This window comes from Athene cunicularia, assembly GCF_003259725.1.
Source record: "Athene cunicularia isolate RWA chromosome 1 unlocalized genomic scaffold, athCun1 chr1_part2, whole genome shotgun sequence".
In the NCBI taxonomy this organism is placed as follows: domain Eukaryota; kingdom Metazoa; phylum Chordata; class Aves; order Strigiformes; family Strigidae; genus Athene; species Athene cunicularia.
In genome coordinates, this window is record NW_020799092.1 from 44,435,103 (window position 1) to 44,455,053 (window position 19,951).

At 38.7% G+C, this 19,951-nt stretch overlaps 1 protein-coding gene across 4 annotated transcripts in view; it reads left to right on the forward strand.

The window, feature by feature from the left end:
* MDM1 (Mdm1 nuclear protein) overlaps window positions 1-19,590 on the forward strand; it is a 32,022-nt gene extending 12,432 nt beyond the window's left edge. Inside the window, exons 8-16 of one of the 4 annotated variants that reach the window (XR_003400238.1) lie at window positions 3,450-3,488; window positions 3,850-4,025; window positions 5,437-5,715; window positions 7,409-7,557; window positions 7,679-7,809; window positions 8,713-8,971; window positions 10,051-10,119; window positions 12,354-16,416; window positions 17,243-19,587. Coding sequence is in view for 3 of the 4 variants with exons in the window: in XM_026866952.1 (XP_026722753.1) it covers window positions 3,450-3,488; window positions 3,850-4,025; window positions 5,437-5,715; window positions 7,409-7,557; window positions 7,679-7,809; window positions 8,713-8,971; window positions 10,051-10,119; window positions 12,354-12,460 (1,209 nt within the window). In the remaining variant the exon portion in view is untranslated. Of the gene's footprint in view, window positions 1-3,449; window positions 3,489-3,849; window positions 4,026-5,436; window positions 5,716-7,408; window positions 7,558-7,678; window positions 7,810-8,712; window positions 8,972-10,050; window positions 10,120-12,353 lie in introns of all 4 variants that reach the window. The other 3 variants (XM_026866952.1, XM_026866929.1, XM_026866944.1) reach the window with 3 other exon arrangements.
* Window positions 19,591-19,951: the final 361 nt, after the last annotated feature.

Here is a 19,951-nt window from a genome sequence, read left to right on the forward strand (position 1 = left end):
TGTAGAATATTATGTCATTTTTCTGGCATGTAAGGCTTTCATTTGGAGACTGGATGTTGCATCAGTAGTATTCAAAACAGTCAGGAGCAATGCTTAGCTTCAAGAGCAACTGACTGGTAGGTAAGTAAAGGGAAGGGGACACATTGCCTGGAGTAGGTTGTGTTTGCGGCACAGCCAGCTGAGGCGAGTCACTGCAGTAGAGTCAAGGGAAAGAATGAGGAGACTGCAAGTGGAGGATGGGTGTTCTGCTTTGTCAGGCAGGATCCTTCTTGGGTTGTGTTTGAGAGAGGTAGGAAGTACATATATGTGGCATTCAATTAGAGCATATGAGATACCAAGAAATTTCCACACTGTAGATAGGTGTTTTGGATGTGTGTGACTCTTTCTTGAAGGTTTTCTTGCTGAACAAGGGAATTGCAGAGGAAACTAGAAAGGATTCAGTTGGGACTAAGCATGATGAATTAAAAAAAATAATTATTAGGATTTTTAGGAGTTGTGCTGAATAGCTGGAAGAGCCAAATTAATTTAAAGATTATAGTAATGGCTGTACAAATGTGCTTAGATTACATATGGATTTTTATGTATGCATACCTACATTAGATCCTAGTATGAGTTTATGTAGAAGAGACTTTTATAATTGGAATTACCTGAATTTCTCCTCCCTTTCTTAGACTTGAAATCACATGCCTGTGAACATACATCATGGTTTAACCTCTGTAGGCAGCTGAGCCCCACTCAGCTGCTCATTCACTCCTCCCCAGTGGGATGGGGGGATGGGGGAGAGAACCAGAAGGGTAAAAGTGAGAAAACTTGTGAGCTGGGATAAGGACAGTTTAACAGGTAAAGCAAAAGCTGCGCATGCAAGCAAAGGAAGGAATTCATTCACTGCTTCCCATTGGCAGGCAGGTGTTCAGCCATCTCCAGGAAATCAGGGCTCTGTCATGCATAATGGTTACTTGGGAAGACAAACACCATCACACTGAATGTCTTCCCCTTCCTCCTTCTTCCCTCAGCTTTATATGCTGAGCATGATGTCATATGGTCTGGGATATCCCTTTGGTCAGTTGGGGTCAGCTGTCCCAGCTGTGTCCCCTCACAACTCCTTGTGCACCCGCAGCTTGCTCGCTGGTGGGGTGGGGTGAGAAGCAGCAAAGGCCTTGACTCTATGTGAGCACTATTTGGCAATTGAAACATCAGTGTGCTATCAACACAGTTTTCAGCACAAATCTAAAACATAGCCCCATACAAGCTACTCTGAAGAAATCTAACTCTATCCCAGCCGAAGCCAGTACAGCATATCAAACTAATTTTGTTCATAAAGCGTAACAGTTAGCTTGTGTAAATGGGATACTGTGTGGGATTTTTTTCTATATAGAGTTCTTTTAATTTACTACTACCTTGTTAATATTTCCATATATCTTATTGAGGGTTATAACTCTTCAACAAGAGTTTTTTGTGGGTGTAGCAAAAATGAAGAGCAATATTAAAGCTTGGAATTTTCTGGTCTTCAGAACAGGTTGGTAGAAAAACAGTGTTAATTCTTTGAACCTCTGTTAACACAAAAATAAAAATCCTGATAGACCTTATCTTTGGTTAGACCCTTTTTTTTTTTTTTTACCCCACATCCATTAATATTATTGTTTTAAGAACTACAGCATGGGATCCAGCATGGCTAAAATAGTAGGACTGAATAAAATATTAACAGTTGAGACATAAGAAGGAATCTAGCCATTTGACAAATATGTTAAGAGCAGATTAATGGAAGTATGCAAAACTTGTAAAAAGTGTCAAGTGCATCGCTTTTATTGTAAAGCAACACAGGTACTTTGGCCATTTACAGTATAGGCTGCCCATGTCCTTTTGGTGTTTCTACATGGTTATTCCATACCTCTTCCCATACTGATGCACTGACACGAAGAGAAATGTTCTTCAAAGCTCTATCTAATCTCTGCCTCTGATGGGTACATCTTTTGCATAAGTGATTAGATGATAAACTCTGACTGATTCAGTCTAGTTTCTCCCTTAGTTGGGACTGCACATGGGTAAGTTTGGGTCCAAAGCAGACTTTCTGAAGTTCTGAGCCCAAACAGGCAAAAACTATAATAGAATCCTGGTATGACCATAGTGATTATTCTTAGACTGCTACTCTACAATATATTATTAAGGGTTGCTTTTCAGCAGTCAAATGAAAAAATCTCTTTGAATTATGCTTTTGAAAAATTAATGTGAGCAATTCATAATTGCAGTAGGACTCTGAGCCCTTTGTCCTGCTGAGATAATGCCGCCCACTGTGTCACTGAAGGAGGCAGTTGCCATTTGTACTTCTTCACAATTCACTGGAGACATAGTATTCTTCCTCCCCCTGCCGTGTCCTGTTGCTCTGGATTTATATTCCTTCTGTTGCAGCTATCATAATTAATTTTTCATTCTTCTACTTAATGTGAATAATCCAGTAGATCACTTGAGCCTCAAAGTTTAAACTTTCCTCTTAAAATGACAAGTATATATTTTTAATGGGCTATTTTTTTGAAGTTTAGTGAGTCAAATTGTGGGATCTTAGCTGGTGTGGGCTAAGCGGATTTCCATCTGCTGTATCCAGTTACTTTTAGTGGGTTTAGCAGAATTTGGCTCACTGAACTCTGTTCCTTGCAGGAAGACCAACGCAAAGTCTAGTACAAATTAAGAATAAATAAGAAAAGCTATGGAAATATGCTAGAGGAAGTGTCAGTATTCCTTTTCTGCTCTTTGACAAAATACTTATTTCCTGTGAACCATTTTTTAGTGAGCCAGAATTCGCACAACAATATAACAAAGTTATTTTTGATAATTTACATAGAAGTTTTGTTGCTGCTTTTTTTCCCTGCACTTTTATTGTGTTTGGGTGAAGGACATAAGACAATGAATGCTGAAATAGTTTTAACCATAAAAACAATAGTGTAAGGTCAGCGGTATAATGTCTAAAGACTAAACCTGACATCTCATTCTTACAGTTACTGATAGCCGAGAAGGAATGATTTTGATGTTATGTCTTACATACAATAGCACCGAGTTGTCATGTAATCATCAGCTCCTCATTGAGATAAGGTTAATGTAGCTAGAGACAATTGCAATGTTCAAAGCATACAAACTCATTATTACACATACACACAGATCTCTTGGCTTCAAATAATCGTGAATCAGTGTGTGGTGAATGTATTTTTGAGTGTTAAGACTTAGAAATCTAAATTAATTTCCTCAAGGTTGGCAAAAACTGGTGAAATACCAGTGCTGATATATTAGTTTTAGAGCTTTTTACTGAATCTCAGGGAGGCAGCATAGAGCTACGTTGACAGGATTTTAGAATTTAATTTCTTTCTTAGAGTGAAATAAACTTACTAGGGTGATAATAACAATACAGTGTTGAGAGAAGAATAAGAAGTTTTAAAATAATTCTGTATTCCTCTCCTTAGGCATCTCAGAACACCATAAATTCCATGTGGTATATGGAGGTTGGTTGCATTGAAGTTCCAGTTTCTATGTTTGGAGCACTGTGTCTGAGTACTGAGTACTAGAATCCAGCACTAAACAATAATAGTTGCTGCATAACTTGTTGTGCTCATTGAATGAGTAATTGACTATTTTGCTTTGGCTTTGTGGCTCAGACATGCTTACTAAATATACACTTCTGTTATTTTTGCTTGCTTTTTGTTGCATTTATTGCAGCATGCAATGTTTGTGCTATGGGTGGCCCTGTATTATGAATAACCTGCCTTTCTCCTTTAGTTGCCATTAGCTAATGCAAATACGTTATAATATAGCCTATTAGTGAACGTTAAACAGATATGTAACGTATGAAACCTTGATGTGCAGGTGAGAGAACTTCGAGAAAGAGCAAAAGCTTACAGGCGACGAGTAGAGGGAACACACTTCTCTCGAGACCATCTCAATCAGATCCTGTCAGATAATAATAGTCTTTGGGATGTGTCCTCAAATTCCAGTTCAGAAGAAGGCATCAGCAACAACATCAGAGCACTAGATCTTGCTGGGTAAGGTTGTAATCCCTGCCTGTTATTCTGTAGCTTTGAAACAGAGCAAAATAACTGAATATAGACTTAGCATAGCTGTGAGATCTTGGATGCTTTGACTGTATTCAAGATGTAATTGGACAGGGTGCTAGGTAATGTCATCTAGGCTCCCTTTCCCCAAGACACATTGGACCAGATGGTCTTTTGAAGACCCTTCCAACCTGGGCTGTTCTACCTCTCTGTGATATGTAAATTCTCTAGAACAGATCAGGATATTTACCTCTTCACAGATAGGTCAGTTGATCTGTGCTCACATTGAAAATGAGGCACAGTCAAGTCTTCTGAAAGAAGAGAAAGTTACTTGTTTATAATTCTCCACAAATGCGTATTTAGTGCAGCAACCTTAGTCTCATCAAGTCTGGAGGAATTTTGCACTGAGTCATACTGAAGTAATATTCTTTCCACTAGAATGACATGAAATATGTTTTGTCTACTCAGGTGTTATCAGTGTTCTTGTCAGGATTAATTAATCTTATGGTTGAATCTTAGACACTGTTTAGTTCTGAGATGAAGACTTAGGAAGTGGAATGGTATACATCCATTTTCTCCTTTCTTTGAAGACCATCAGAACTGGCAGATATTAAATCCCTTGCTAAGAAAATTCAGAATTAGTATTTTAGTAAAATGTACAGACAGCTATTCTAAAGCAAGGAGGAAACAAAAAGCCATTTGTGTGTCTTCTTAGGTCTGATATTTAAAAACAGTGCCTTTGTCTGCAGTCCACTTAGACTGCTGTATGCACTCTACTTGTGTGTGTGAGAGGGATCTACCCATTTCATGACTGTAGCTCTAATAAGGGTTGGGGGGTGACACGTAAAAGAGTATTTATTACACTATAATATGTGATACTAAGTATGGTGTAAATTTTTCGATTTACTGGTTTGATTTTTGTGTGGGATATACAGAACCTCTTACTGGTCTCATTTCTGTGCACTGGGCTAATTTACACTGATTTCTGTGAGGAACTGAGAGTTTAAGGCTTTCAAAAGTTGTGCCTAAAGAGGAGTCTAAACTGCTTGGCTCTCAAAATTGTGCCATCGGACATTGTCTGTGCATGGAACTAGTTATTTTTTGAGTACTTCTGATAATCTAACATTGTGAAATGGGAAATGGAACCCTAATTTTACATTCTGATTTTGGGAATGATAATCCAGAAAGAGTTTTCATAGAATTTAGTTTGAAAAGGGGTTGTGCTTAAACATCAGTTAAAACTTCAGTTGGAAATAAAACCATTCATCATGTCAACTGTACCACTTTTTAATATCTGAGCTGTACTTTTGGCAAAGAACTGTACTGGATGAATGTGCTCTACATAGACAAGTGTATATCGACCAAATCAATACTATGAAACACTGCTTTCTTTGTTATCTAGAGTTTCTGAAAAAGACACTGCACCAAGCCCCAAAATGCTGCAGCAACCTGACTCCAGAGAACAGCCACAGCAGGACAGCACTGAGAAGAAAGACATGTCAGATGCTTTAACTGTTCCAGTCAAAAGGCGTTTAGTTTGGGGTGAACAAGAAGGTACTGAAGAAAGAGAGAATTGGCAATCAACAGAAGAGAAAGAAAACCAAGATGAACAGGCTGCAGTCATGGCTCAGCAGTTAAAAGAAAACAGTAAGGATGCCAATGAAGATAAGAAAATTGAAGGGTAAAACTGAACATTTTTGTGGTGTATATATATAATTTTTTTCCTCAATCATCTTGGAAATCTGTAGGTTAACTAATTTTTGTTTTTAAATCAGCTTCACTTAAGAGGGTATAAGTTAGTGTGACACTACTTTTGGTTTTAACAGTGTGATAAGGAATGAGAAAATTCAAGACATTGAGCTGGTTGATGGAAATGGATCTATCATTAAGAATACTGGATTTCTAACTTGCAAGACAGAAGTTTCTAGAAGCATGAACAATTCTGATGTTTTTTTCCAGAACTTTAAAATTTGCAGTATGGGCCTCTTGGAACAAACACAGCAGCCAAGTGTAGTGAAAATTAAAGCTCACAATTTGTTTCAAATACAGCACAGGATTGATAGGACTGAAAGGATAGAATACCTGTTAATTTCGTGCTTAAGCATCCCAGGTGCCCTTTAAGCTTAAACCACAACACTAGCATCCAGTAATCACCAGTGATTATGTTATTGAGCAAAGGTGGGAAAAAGGTGGAGGAGTATTTAGAAATAATGAGTGGTGAATTCAGTATGTGCATAGTACAGTGCATAGTACTTGATTTGACAGTTGAAAGATCCAAACTGTATCTAGTTACAGAAGTCTTTGTCTTTTTACCATGCAAGTTTTGCATACTTTTTTTGGTAAACAGTGTTTTAGTTTCATAGACATTTAAATCTGAGTAACTTTGGCCCTTAGTACCATCTAAGCATTTTATATTCCTCATTGAGTTTTATCTTTAGTGTTACAGCACAAATCCAAGGTAAGGAACTGTAATTGTCTCCTTTAGGGATAATACCCTCTATGCAAAATCCAGGCAAAGACAGGTTGAGATGCTAGACTCCACTAGAAATGAAATGCAGGCTTTCAAAACTGTCATCCTGAAAACCTTCTTAAGTTTCTATCTAATTGTGAAGATTATCTAGTCTGTGTATGTGCCTCTGACATTGAAGATTTTCTGTCATCCTGCAGTGTGGCTCTGTGTGTATGTGCTGAGATCTGCTCTGGACTTGGCCATGCAGAGCAGCTTAACACTTGCATGTTACCTAAGCCTGCTCAAGAGTTTGCCTAGATGTCATTGTGTCTAGCATGCACTGGTAGGAGCAGGTTCTTGCAGTGTGGGTATGCAACCACCTCCTTTTGAAATGCATCTGGAGGAATAAGACAGAAGTGGTAGTGCTGATTTATTTAATAACCTGGGGGCTAGAGTGGTTATGTAAATGTGGGATACTTGGTTTCAGTTCCACCACATTGACTGAAAAGAGTCAAAGCCACAAAATTCCACCTCTAAGGTGGCAACCAGGTTCAAAGTTTTTCTGGGCAAGTACTCCTTCCAGTTCTCCTTTTGAGTCTCTGTTACTGTGCAATACATTCAAGAGAGAAGCAGCCCGAATTTGCAGCATGAGGCTGTTTCTGTGTTTTATCCAGTTATAGAGAAAAAATATAAAATACGGAAACTGAGGCTCAAGGGCTGGAATCCAGAAGTGCCCATTGCAAGCAGATGTTTTAGCTACAGGCTGTTGGTGTTTTATGGCTCTAACTGTCTTGCCTTAGGCCTCATTGTAGGAATGTATTAGAAGCAAAATGCTTGAGTGCAAGACTTCTGAGCCCTTAGCTAATCCTTTAATCATATCTCTTTTTTTTTTTTTTTTTTTTTTTTTTTTTTTTTTTTTTTGCAGTGAGAATGCCTTAGGATTGAATTCTTCTGCAGCTGTGTCAGATTCTTCTTCTGTATCCTCAAGGACAGGCGGAAGGCTTCCTACTCCGAAGCTGAGAGAGCTTGGTGGAGCTCAGAGGACTCATCATGATCTCACCACTCCAGCTGTTGGTAAAAAGGCTTTTAAATGCAAAGCAGTATTTCAAGAACTAAAGAAAAACAGACATGTATGAATTAACTTACTAGGTTATTTAAGGTAATAAAGCATTTTTCATCTTCTCCACTACAATAGGAGGTGCGGTTCTAGTGTCTCCTCCTAAATTCAAGTCTTCGTCTTCACATCAGAGAACGCGAGCTTTAGGAATAGACCCTTCTTCAGCGAAGCAAGGGGCAAGAGAAGCTTCAAAAAGAAGGTCCTTCCAGGTGAGCCAGAAAAGAGACTTACCATTATCCATTTTAGGAATGTGCTATTAAAGTAGTTGTGAATAATTTCTTTAATTTTTTTTTTTCTTGAGTTGTCATTCTCTATTCTAAAATTCTCATAATCTGGGACTAAAAAAAGGTGAATAAATAATTTTGGGGGTTTATTAAGGAAAAGGGTTGAGATTGTTGGAATGAGGTTGGATAAGCTTCATTTTGACTTTGCCTGCTAAATGCACAGGATCCATTTTTTAAAAGAAATTGCTGTCAGTAGTTGTTGATTTCCCTTTAATGTTACTGTAGCTTGCCACTGACATAGGGCATTTCTGTGACTTGAAAGGAATTCAAGAAGTAGAAGTTGGGTGCCTATGTACAAGATAGATAAACGTGTCATAATAGTTTCATTCTCCCTTTACTTTTGTGTTTCTTTTACTTTGCAGATTGCATAGTTACTAAAAGAGCAATAGAAACATTTAAGAGTTGTTTAACTGCCTTCCTCTCAAAACTGTTTTTTTTGTCAAGTTGTGCATTGTCTTGTGTTCTACAAAGGCATCTTCTGTAGTTAATTCTGTAGTAGAAGTAGACACAATTGCATGAAAAATTGGTTATGTTGGTCTAAAATCTAAGAATACTGTTTTTTGCTGTGAAGAAAATAAGCTTTTGGTTTGACCTGACTAGATTACTTTCAGACTGTCTTAAACACTTACTATTAGGAGGTTTTCTTTAAGCTGTCTCACAAGCTTGAAATACTTATCCCTCCAGTACCCTCATGAGAAGTGTAACATTGTAAAGGCAACATTTGCTGCCTAAGTGAGGATCTGTACTGGAAGGCTGTATATGAGATGTTGGGGTTTTGTGGTTTTGTTTTGATTTTTTTTTTTTTTTCCCCTTTCTATTGTATTTTAGCCTGATGTGGAAGTGGAAGCTGTTTCACTCCTTACCTCTCCACCTGCTGGGCTGGGAACTTTGGATCCTCTGCCACTTAGGCAGGATGAGGGGCCTTCTAACAGTGTTTCTGATGAGCAAGTTCCTCTTGCTCCAGCCAGTCAAGAGCATTCCTCTACACCTCCTGTGCTGAAGTCAGCCAAAAGCTGCTCTATGCCTGGCTGGAGTCCCTCTCGTCGTATTCAAGGGACTCTCAAGGATCCGGAATTCCAGCATAATGGTGAGTTTTGTGTATTAACTGGCTGTGTTAGAGTGCTGCAGGATGAAAGTGGCTACCATGGGGTGTTCAGGCCAAGAGAGTGCTAGCTTGCTGCCTCACAGACTGTACAAAGAATGTGTTGTTTGTAAACAAAAGTGTTTCCTCAGCAAGACTAAAGGTGTAATAGAAATGTGCATGACTCTTCACCTTAGTTTCAGATTCCTCTAATATCATAGTATTCTTGTGGTTACTTATCTAATTTTGCCTTATTAATTTCAGTAAGTACTTAGTCATTATGAGAATAATTTGGTTTAGCATGAAGTTACAATTTTTAATCTTTAGGCACAACTGGATGCTGTGACGCTTTTCCAGCTGCAGTTACCAACAGTGTTGCGTAACTGGGGACCTTCATAATGTAGTATTATTTTGCAGGAGTTGTGGATTTCTGAGAGATAAGCTCCTTAAATATTTCTACAGGATATGGAAACAAAAAAGCCATCCATAAAAGATTTACTGGATATTGCGAGAAGCCATTCTTGGCTGAAGAGGAATTTGTGCTGGAGCATTTCAAAGATTTTTAACAATGTTTAGGAGTACTGGGGGCATAAATTTGATAAAGAAAAGAATCTTTCACCCCTTAGTCAGAATAAAGTTCATGTGCTTAAGTCTCCATTCCGGAAATTTCTATAGCTGCTTAAGGTCCCACAATTCTTGGTCTTTTTATTGTAAAGATTAGCTAGTCTGAAGTGGTATTTCCATTCTAGAATGGAACAAGTAGTTGTCAGGTTAAGTGAGATGGTGAAATCCAGAGAATTTAGAAGGAGATTAGAATCGGTGCTATGTTCTGGCTCTGCATCTCAAGTGCAGTTCACTAAGTAAACTTTACCATCTACCAAAGATAGGAGCTTTGAGAAGAATACAGTGGAGTAAGTATTCAGCTTAGAATGAAGGAGTCTTGTGGAGTTTTTGGTTTGTTTGCTATTTATAAGAGTTGTGTTTTGGAAACAATGTGGTAAACATTTTAAAATATTCTAAAATTAAATATTATTCTTTGTCTATTTTGAAATTATTCAAAAATGTGCCTTTGTCTTTTGTCTTAGGGAATGTTGGCAATCCAAAAATGAGATCCTTCCAGTTACCCCTTCCAGAAAGAAACTATAATGATGAAGGTATTTCTTGTCCCAAAGTATTATTGTATATGATGTGTAATATACCTAGATTAATTTTAACTTTTGTACTAATGTGAGAGGTTTCTGGATGCAGTAATACTGGTTTATGTATATGCATGAGTAGCTAACTACATTGTTTTGTCAGAATAATTCAAAAATATTCATCCTAGTAATCTGAAGCATGAATATGAAGGTATGTTCTAGTATAAATAAACCATTAAATGTGTTGAAAATTAAATAGACCACTGTGGGTCAATAAGGTTACTAGAGCTTTCTCAGTTCCATAGCTAAAATAATTTCCTCCCCATGCATTTTTTTAAGGCTTTTTGTTGATAGCAACAGAAGCAAACTGAAAAATTAGTACAGTCCAGGTTGCAGCTGCAATAACTTTGGATGCAACTTAAAAAGTACCAGAAATCTTCAGATAAAGATTTTGCTCATGAGACTTGAGCACCAAATATGCAGCATAAAATGATTCCTCTGACTTTAATTTTCCCACCTATTCCTCTGTTCAGTATATTAGGGGTACTTAATAGCATCCTGTTATCCTGATTGCTGTTTTGGCCTTTTTTTCTGTTTACTGTAAAGTTAATCTGGGGGAACAGGCAGCGCACAGCCCACCAGTGCATCTTCATGGCCCTTTTGTGGGCAGACACATAAAAACTTAGTAGCATGAGTCAAACAAAGGCACTGTAGCCTCATTAGCCTGAGCTGCTATGCATTGTTTCTTAGCATGGTGTATGAGGTTGAGCTGGGTATGGTGCTATGCTACTTGCAATCACCTGTTCAGGTTAGAGTATGGGCAGAGCAAGCTTATATCTGATTGTAGTTTATTTATAGATATACCCCAGAACAACCAAAAGGGTTTTTTCTGTACCCCTTAACGCTTGTTTGCTCCTTGGTTTTAACCGAGGTTCGGGCCGATTCTCTATTTTACTCATTGCAGTTGGCTGGAAAATGTGTGGGTTGTGCAGATGGCTCAGCCAAGCATCTGTGTATCTGCAGAAAACATGCAAAATCCTATCGTACTCTGCAGCTTCCCCACAAGCTTGCTGCACACAGATTAAATGCTGTAATTGCTGTTTCTTTTTCTTTTTTTTCCTATGAGCTGAGTGATCATGTAGGAGCTTTCAGAAACCAGTGCAATGTGCCAGCTCACAGATATTTCTTATGTCCATATTTGTTCATGTACATACAAAGCTGGGAATTATTCCAACGACATGTCTGTTTGCAGAAGTGCGGTTAGCAGTTTCTTCATACGTGGGACTGTAGTTGTTATGCATAGTGTGCGAGCGGGCTGTTTGGATCATTGTATTTCAAGAATTTAGAAATGCTACTAAAAAGTTAACTGAAACGCTGACAAAGTACAGGTCCTGTTAGGATTGAATTGTGGATTTTTTTTTGGTTTTATTGGTAGAAGGGACTGGAAAGTAGTGATACAATTCTTTTTAATCCATTGAAGAATGGGTGTAATTAAGGTTGTTTTTCATAGAGAGCATCTTGACAGAACTGTAGTAACATTTTAATAATGATGTTAAAGAAGTATAAATGTTGTGCTTTATCAGAGAAGCAACATCCAGGCTGCTTAATTTTAAGAGTTCCGCTGGGTGTGAAGTTGATGCTGTATTCAAAAGGAAGACCTTTCAAAAGCGCATTTTTAAAGCATGATGCTTCATGTCTTTCTGTTAAACTTCCTGTTTTCTTCAGAAGATGCATTTCTTTTAACAGCTTGTGGCACACTAGCTGGTTTTGGCACAGAAGGGCTCTTTTGGCAACATAGGTTCTAATATTTTAGTCGTGTTATTTGAAGGTTGTCTTCTTTGTTTGAAGCAGTGGGTTGCTTTCATGAATATGTTGTTATCAGAGTCTATACAGACTTCAGTGGCAGAGGAATGATTTCTGAGGTCTTCTGACACAGGAAATATAAAGATGACTTGGAGAATCAGACAATTTCCATGTGACAGCAGGGATCTCATTCTAGAGTCTGTCAAGAGTTGGGCATGTAGCTCTTTTAAATTTAGCTAGCATTCTAGTAGTTTTCTAGTGAGATTCTTCTCACCATGGTCACTTAACAAGTAATAGAATTAAAGTGTATCATGGTATATTTCAGCATTCATTGTGAAAGAGGGCATAAAAATATTTGCTCTCTCAAAGTCTACCATGAATGTCAACTGTGTTTTAATATGTATATTTACTCTTCCTATTTACTTTTTCCCTTGTTGCTTTCCCTACAGATGACAGGTTGTCTCAGATTTCTGCTCGCTCGGCAGCATCTAGCTCGCTTGCGTCTCAGATACTGGAACGAGCTCAGAAGAGGAAGGATTTCTGGGGCAAGACATAATCTCTCCCACCTGATGTATAGAAACTGTTCTGTAAAACGATGTATTTTTTTATAGTTGGTAGTGTACATTTTAAAAAATTGTCATTGTAGATATCATGCAGCATCCTTTCACTTGTCACTAATATGGCCCAGCTTTTAGGATTTGCCATTCCAATTTAAAATTTCAATATTTAAACCAGTGTGGAAAATGTATGTCCTTTATATCTGAGTTATGTCTTAATTCACTGTGTCACAGCAGCCATTTGGGGTTGTATTTTTTTTTTTAACAGTGGTACTTCTTGAAACCAAGATAATTATTTTTTTATGCAACCTGTGTGTTATTTTTCAAGGTGTTCTGCTGTAGTCGTGCAGTATCACCTGGGACAGTATTCAAGGGCAACACCATAATTCACCAAGTACCTCAGTTGCTTGATTTTAATGAGCTATCTTAAAGATAATTGGGGTATATTTGTTTATGTTACTGTATGAGTTGTCAGTACAACTCAGTGCTGTACAAAAAGTTAATTTTTATACTTAGTGTTTTTAATCTTTTACCAAAAAATGCTTACTGAGAAAAGACCTTAAGCTTTAAGGTTTGTTCATTGTCCACAGTTTTTTGCCCAGGATGACTATTAAAGTACAATACTGCAGTTTGTTAGATGCACTGGTATGAGCATTTGTCTTTTTGTGGGCAATACCATGTTTAGTGTTAACTTCAACTTCTCTAGAAAAATCAACCTCAGCCACCTTAAACAGTGGCCTTCCCCAGCCCTACTTCACACTCAGGTATTTAGAAGTAGTTGATCTCTTAAAGTAAACTCAGAAGAATGTTTTTCCTTGACATTTTAATTACCTCTCCTTCTAGTTGCCTGTTATGATTGTCACAGGGAAAAATGTTTGTGACTTATGCTGACAGCTTGTTTTATCTTTCCAAGCAGTACAAACAAGTTAACATGAAGTAGAGGAAATAGGTGGCTAGCAGGCAATTTGGTTCTTGTGTGGCTTCAAGTTTTACAAGAACAATTTGAATTTTGTATACATTTGATTACATTTTGATTTTGTACACAGTTATGTATGCATATTACTGAAAATAAAAAAGGCTGTTTGATTTTTTTCTATTCAAATTATGCCAGATAAATCGGTAGAGCCTGTTATGTTGACACTTCTCTGTTTAGTTCTCCATTTCACCTGTTCACCTGGAATGTCTGTGAACTTCTAAAAGACAAGAAGTTACCTCAGAACTGATCTTTAGAAGGAGTAAGTTACTAAAGCTAGATATGTTGATACTTGGAATCATGGCGGGCTCCGGATACTTGAAATCGTGACCCAGAGCAGATGGATGTTACACAGACTGGAAGGCTGCAATGCCCAAAGGGCTGGCCCTGAACAAATGTGGTGTTGATTTAAAGAGTGAGTGCTATATCCAGCACTGATCATGTTAGAAAACAGTGTCCGTTTCTTCCAGAAATCATGTATTGCAGTAGCTTCCTACAAGTGGAGTTGTTTGAAACAAATCAAGGTATTTTATTAGATCTTGAGGAGTTCTGGGATTATTCTGTGGCATGCACTTAATATGTAAATTATAACTGGTCAGAAAGTTTCTACTGAAAAGGAAACTGTATTTGTGTGCAACAGCCTTTATGAAAATTGCCAGATTTCCTCTAAAATAGTTTTATAACAGAGAACTTAATGGCTAAAAAATGTAAACATTTTTGTTTAGGAGGGAGTGTTGCTTCAGTATATTGCAGGTGGGTTAATTTGGGCGTCTTGTCTACGTTCTTATTCAACACATTCTCATGGCCAAGAGCTCTAATCCACTACTACTTTGTGGTAACTGTAATTTGAGTTTTATGAACTGTGTCCACTTTTTAAGTATTTTGGATTTCTAGGTTTGCCTGGGATTCCTGGCTATCTGACAGCTCTGTCAAGAGGTTTTGTGAGGCCTAACTCATAGATATTATAACAGTATATGTGCCAATTTTGCTTACAGTATTGCACTGTGAGTCTGGTGCATCTGGCTAGCTCTTGAGTTTGTTAGGTGTGTACTGTATCGTACGTGTATGTTGATTTCTGCCAGGGAGACAATACGTGTTGTAAAGGAGGGAGACATTTATGTTGCATGGGGATACAAACCCAATTTAGAGATAAGAATGGAAGCCTCTTGTGTCCCACACATCGTCATAACATTATTTCCTATCTGAACAAATTTTAGCTTTTGCCTGAAATGTTCTAACTGAATTTGCTTTGAGACAGAAGTATTTAAGGGAAATGTAGACAAAATACCTTTTTTGAGCGATGCTAGTGTAAGAACTCTGAAGGGTCCTCTTTTGTAGTCTTTAAGGCAGACATGAAATTTTTTATGCCTGCTTTCTGCTTTTTGTTGTTTATCTAGTTCAAGAGGGGTTTTTGTTTTTCTGAATGTTTGAGACCAACCTTCAGACAGGTTTCCTGTTGTGTTTTCCAGCAAGCTGAACATGGAGAAAGGGTTCAAAAGTGCACCATTTAATAATAATTACAAGTGTGTGCTGTACAGTGAATGCATATTGTTTTTTGTCAAGGAAATCTTAGAAGCCTTGAAACAGGTCAAGTAGATAAACAAGGAGAAAGTCAGTTGCCAATAGGAGATACATCTAAGGAATAAACAGCTTTGGGAGCTTGTTGAATGAAGGTCAAGATTTAAAAAGCCAGCACATTAATGATGGACCCAGTCAGTAAGTGTTGAATTGAATGTCTCAGCTGCTGTTTTTCACTGGCTCTTTCTCACTGGCTGCTGCCAGCTGGGAAAAGGCCTTCCTTTGCACAGTATTCCTGTCAATAAAGTGTTCCCCCAGCAAGCCCACAAAGAGCAGACTTGGTTCCAGTCTGTCACTTCTCAAAAACTTCCTGTCTTGCCAGATAGTAAGCTTGTTGCCTGTCTGTGGGAATGAGAAGTGAGCTCCCAGTTTCTCCTACTGAATCCATTTTTGGATAAAAATGGTTGGTGGAGTAGGGGTTGGAACAAAGTTCTCCCTATTCCCAAAGCTATGTGCACTCTACCATCCTCCTCTTCCTCCTTTTGGCCCACTCTACGATACTCCTCTTCCTTCTGGCCCCCTCTCTCATGGAATGACTTCAGCAGGAGGGATTGAAGCACCTTTCTCAGCATTTAGGTGGTTCTCCAGGGAGGTTTTGATGTCCCTGGGCAGGAAGAGAGTTTTGAGGATTTAGGTAAATGTTTACAGTAGCAGCAAGGTAGTATTTAGACACTTGCATCCCTTTACAGTTCTGGGCTTTCATTCTTTTCAGAGTCTGAATTTCCAGTGCCTTTCACAATGCATGAGCCTTCTCTACTTAAAATGCTGAAATTACCCCATAAACCCTGGATAGAACAGTTTGAGAAGAATTGATAGGGGCTTTCCAGCTCTGCAGGGAAGTTTGGGAGAACATCTGGAATTGTGGATAATCCTATCCAATTAAAAAAATCCTGCTAAAATGTGTTACTTTTGCAATAATATTTTGTGTTGCTTTCTGATTTTAATGCTTCCGTGAGGTGAGTTCTGAAGCTTAAAAGTGAAGTATGTATGTTGTTAACCTTACAAATATAAGCAGTCAAGTTTCTTTAACCATCAGAGCTAGATTGCTTTTAAGTAAGGTGTAGGCAACAAGATGTGGTTTTGGGACATACAGTCTGGATTAAGTTTTAAGGATGTCCAGTGATACTTAAATCACTGTGAGTATGTTATTGTATAGGGATTTTTCAGCATTTTTTGATGACTAGATCCATGTCTTCTATATTGCTCACATGAATCCTTATGTAGTGAGTAACAACCTCATGAAAACAGATTTGCCTTCGCTGATGCCTTACAGGTAACCTGAGTTCCCCCTGGACCTAAGTGCCACAGCCTGAAACCCAGTGTATGTTGCAAAAAAGTGAAAGGAAGTGAAGTTACTTACCAGCCACCAGCTTTCTCCTTCACTCACAAATTCTTCGAGTCCAGGTACTAAGATGTTTTCCTTAGCTGACTCTTGGTGTCCTTGCTTTCTGGCAGATAGCAGTGGAGGAAAAAGGGATTTCCAAATACTATCTGTAATACTTGAGCAAATTTATAGTACTTCAAGATGGAGCAGGAAGCACAGCTTCTTTGAACAATTTAGTGCGTGCTTATTTGCATAATATCCTACTGCTTCATTATATCTGCCTGTTCCGGCAAGGCTGAGCTGGTACCTAATGTTCTGGTATGAGAGCAGTTCTTACTGTCTGGTAACATTTGTCAGCAAAGATCCCCATCACCCTCTGATGCAAGTGAAAGTTCTGCTGTGCCCTCGTTGACCAACTTTTAGTGTAGCCTGAAGCAATTTTTTTCCCTTACCCAGATGCACATAAATGTGTGATAAAGAAAACAAGCCAAATAGGTTGTTTCACATGAAAATTACCAAATTAATGTTGTGATTTCAGCAGTCATTCAAATCTTTGTAGGGAGGAGCTTGTAAAGAGAGGGATGGATGGTGGAGCTGCGGTTAATTCTGGTTCACAGTCAGTTCTTTGGCTTTGTTCTGCATTGAAACCCAGTGGGAAAGTTATTCACATAGCAGTGATCACACTGAAAGCAAAAGCCAGAGACAGGATAGTGGATGGTAGATAACCAAAAAATCCAGTTTCATAGAAATCCATTTTTTTTTCTTTTAGATCTGAGTTAGTGTTGTGTTCAAGGACATACGGAGTTTCATGTTAAAAATGTGAATGACCTTCCTAAATACTCTGATACTCACTACAGTTCATCTGTGTCAAATGTGAGCTGACCTTGTGAGGTTTCTGTTCTGCAGGCTGTGTTCTAGAGAAACTTGTGGAGCAACTGGGCCCTGCCTAGCAAACCTGAACTTGGCATGCCAAATGTGCTACATGTGGGATGAGTTTTGAGAAACTGAAGGATGTTGCTCGGTTGTCTTGCAGTGTCTTGTTAGGGTGGAGGACTGAGAGCTGCACAAGGTTTGCCTGGTGACTGGCAGTCCTTTGGGAAGGCAAACAAGGCCTGATAGTGTTTACAGCTTACACACCTTTTGTTGGATCAGTTTATTCCATTCATGGGAATAAAAGTATAAGAGCAAAACTACTCATTTGCTGGTATGAGCTTGCTCTTTGCAGACAGAGTCTGGTGGTACAGTCATGGCAGCAAATACTCCTTAGTGCAGGCAGTTCTTTGGTGGAGGGGAAAAGGACAACTGAAGCTTCTCACTCCCCACTTTCTTCAGAGGTCTTCATAAAGTCTCCCGGTAAGTGGGTATCTACTTTGTAAATATGACTAATTCACATTTATGCCAGCTTACCTTTCCTGAAATAACTAAGGCAGTGACCTGTGCAGGTTTTGAGTGGGCCTCAAAGCTTTTCCTTTAAACTGTGTTTAAATCTGCTATACACACATATTGTATATGTCTGTGTATGTATATATGTGTGTGTGTATGTATATATAAAAAAGTTTTTTTTATTCAAGGTGACTTTGTTTAATACTGTCATGTGCTGGGATGTTTCCAAAGCACCTACATCAAGACTTGAAGTAGAATAGGTTGACAGGATCCAGAAAGCCTGTACTTCCGGATTTCTCCCTTCCTCGGACCCCGTCTGGTTGCTGGGTTGGTGTGACACATATGTACAGGCATCTGTGGATGCACCCTGTTCTGAAGAGCTGGGTGCCCATCTCTCACCCCAAGGTCGCTTGGGCTGGGGGAAACCTGCTGAGACTCGGTGCCACCCAACTGGACTGGGTCCATGAGTTCCCAGAACAGTGCTCTTGTGAGGAGTATGCTCTTTGTGTTTCCAGTGGGAAACTGGCTCCAGCCTGTTTATGTATTTTAGTTTATACAACATGTGGCTAAAAACAGATAACCCAGGAAAACAGCATCCTAATTGCTAGGCTGTAGCTATTTTGTTTGGTCTCCTTTTGTTCCCATAAATCTCCCATTCTTGACAGTAGTCACCCTTCAACAGGAAACTCGCTGATTCAGAGGCTCTCCTGGGAGTTGGGCAATAGCATAACCTTGGGCTGGGGAAAGGCTGGGACACGGACTGTTGACTTCCTAGGAATGGAAGATTACTGGAAGACTACTGTTTACAACATGGGAATTGTCACTTCCTTCTCTAGCAGCCCTGTTATACAGAATACCTGAGCAGCCAGGGTCTCACTTTCAGGAGATGATGCTGAGCTCAGAGCCTCTGTAAAAGTGCTGGTGTATGGACAGTGTCTGGGCACAAGTACTCTACCTTAAATAATGTTGCGTCCCTTCAAAATGGCTTTATTTAACTAATCAAGGTGATGTGGATTCATTATGTGATAAAACTGATGGTGCATAATGCTGGAGCTATTTCTTAATCTGAGTAATTGCGTAATCTGAATAACTGTTGCTGAATTTTGGATTATAAACCAGTTTGCAAAATTCTGTTCCCAGTTCGAGTGGGTTTTTTTGAGATATACTATGTCAGTAATTCCACTTTGCCATGTCACTGACTCGCTGCTGTGCAACCACACCACATTAACAGGAAGCCCAGAAGTTTCAGTTCACCTGATCTGACTGTTCGCAAGACATAGTTGGATATATGTAGGTCACTCTATAAAGTGACAGAGTCTCATAATATATGTGTGACTTTACACTCTGAATTAAAAGAAACGGCCAACTGGTGGAAGGGTTCATAGTGGTGCCTTTGGTGGCGTGGGGCTCTGTGCACTGAAATGGTCTGCACTTTCTTTTCTCCTGTCTGCATGAACTATTGGCAGGTTGTATTAAAACTTGTTTATGCTTTACTGATGTCGACAGCAGTTGTCTAAAGAGGCAGAACCACTGGACTAACATCTATTACACTTCCACTGAGACTGGGTTTTGCTTTTGTTTTTTTTTGTTTTTCATATTAATACCTGAATCTTCCTGGCACTGCAGTAAAAATTACCACATCAGTGGTCCTGCGGTAGCAGTAATAGTGTTGGTAGCAGCTGTACAGTATTGTCTCAATCTACTGGGTGGCTTTCCCTTGGATCTCCACTACATGAATGTTACTGATGTGAGAATAAAGATATTTGAACCAAGAGGTTTTGTTTGTCCCAGAATGTAATTTAAAATTGAGACTGCAATGAACTATTAGTTTCCTTCTACTTAGACTTTTTATGATATATCAGTTTAATAATGTTTATTATATAGCATTTTATACTTAGGGTACCCAGAAATTAAATAACAGAACCAAGTGAAGGTAAGAAAGAAAGATGTTTGATGAAATATCAGATATATAAGCAAAAGTGTTACTGTCAGAGGAAATGTGTTATTCACTGTAACAAAGGTGTTACTGTCAGGGGAGGTTAGGTGAATTGCACATCCTCTGCAAAAAGCCTGAGTCAGCAGTGTCTGTACTGAGATCTGACACGTCTTTTCCAAAGCCACCTAACACTCCTAGGCTAAGCAATTCTAATACTACTACTTCTTCTCCTTCCAAAACATTCACAGTGTCTTACACAACATTAAATCTATCATGAACAAAGCAAAAATATACTG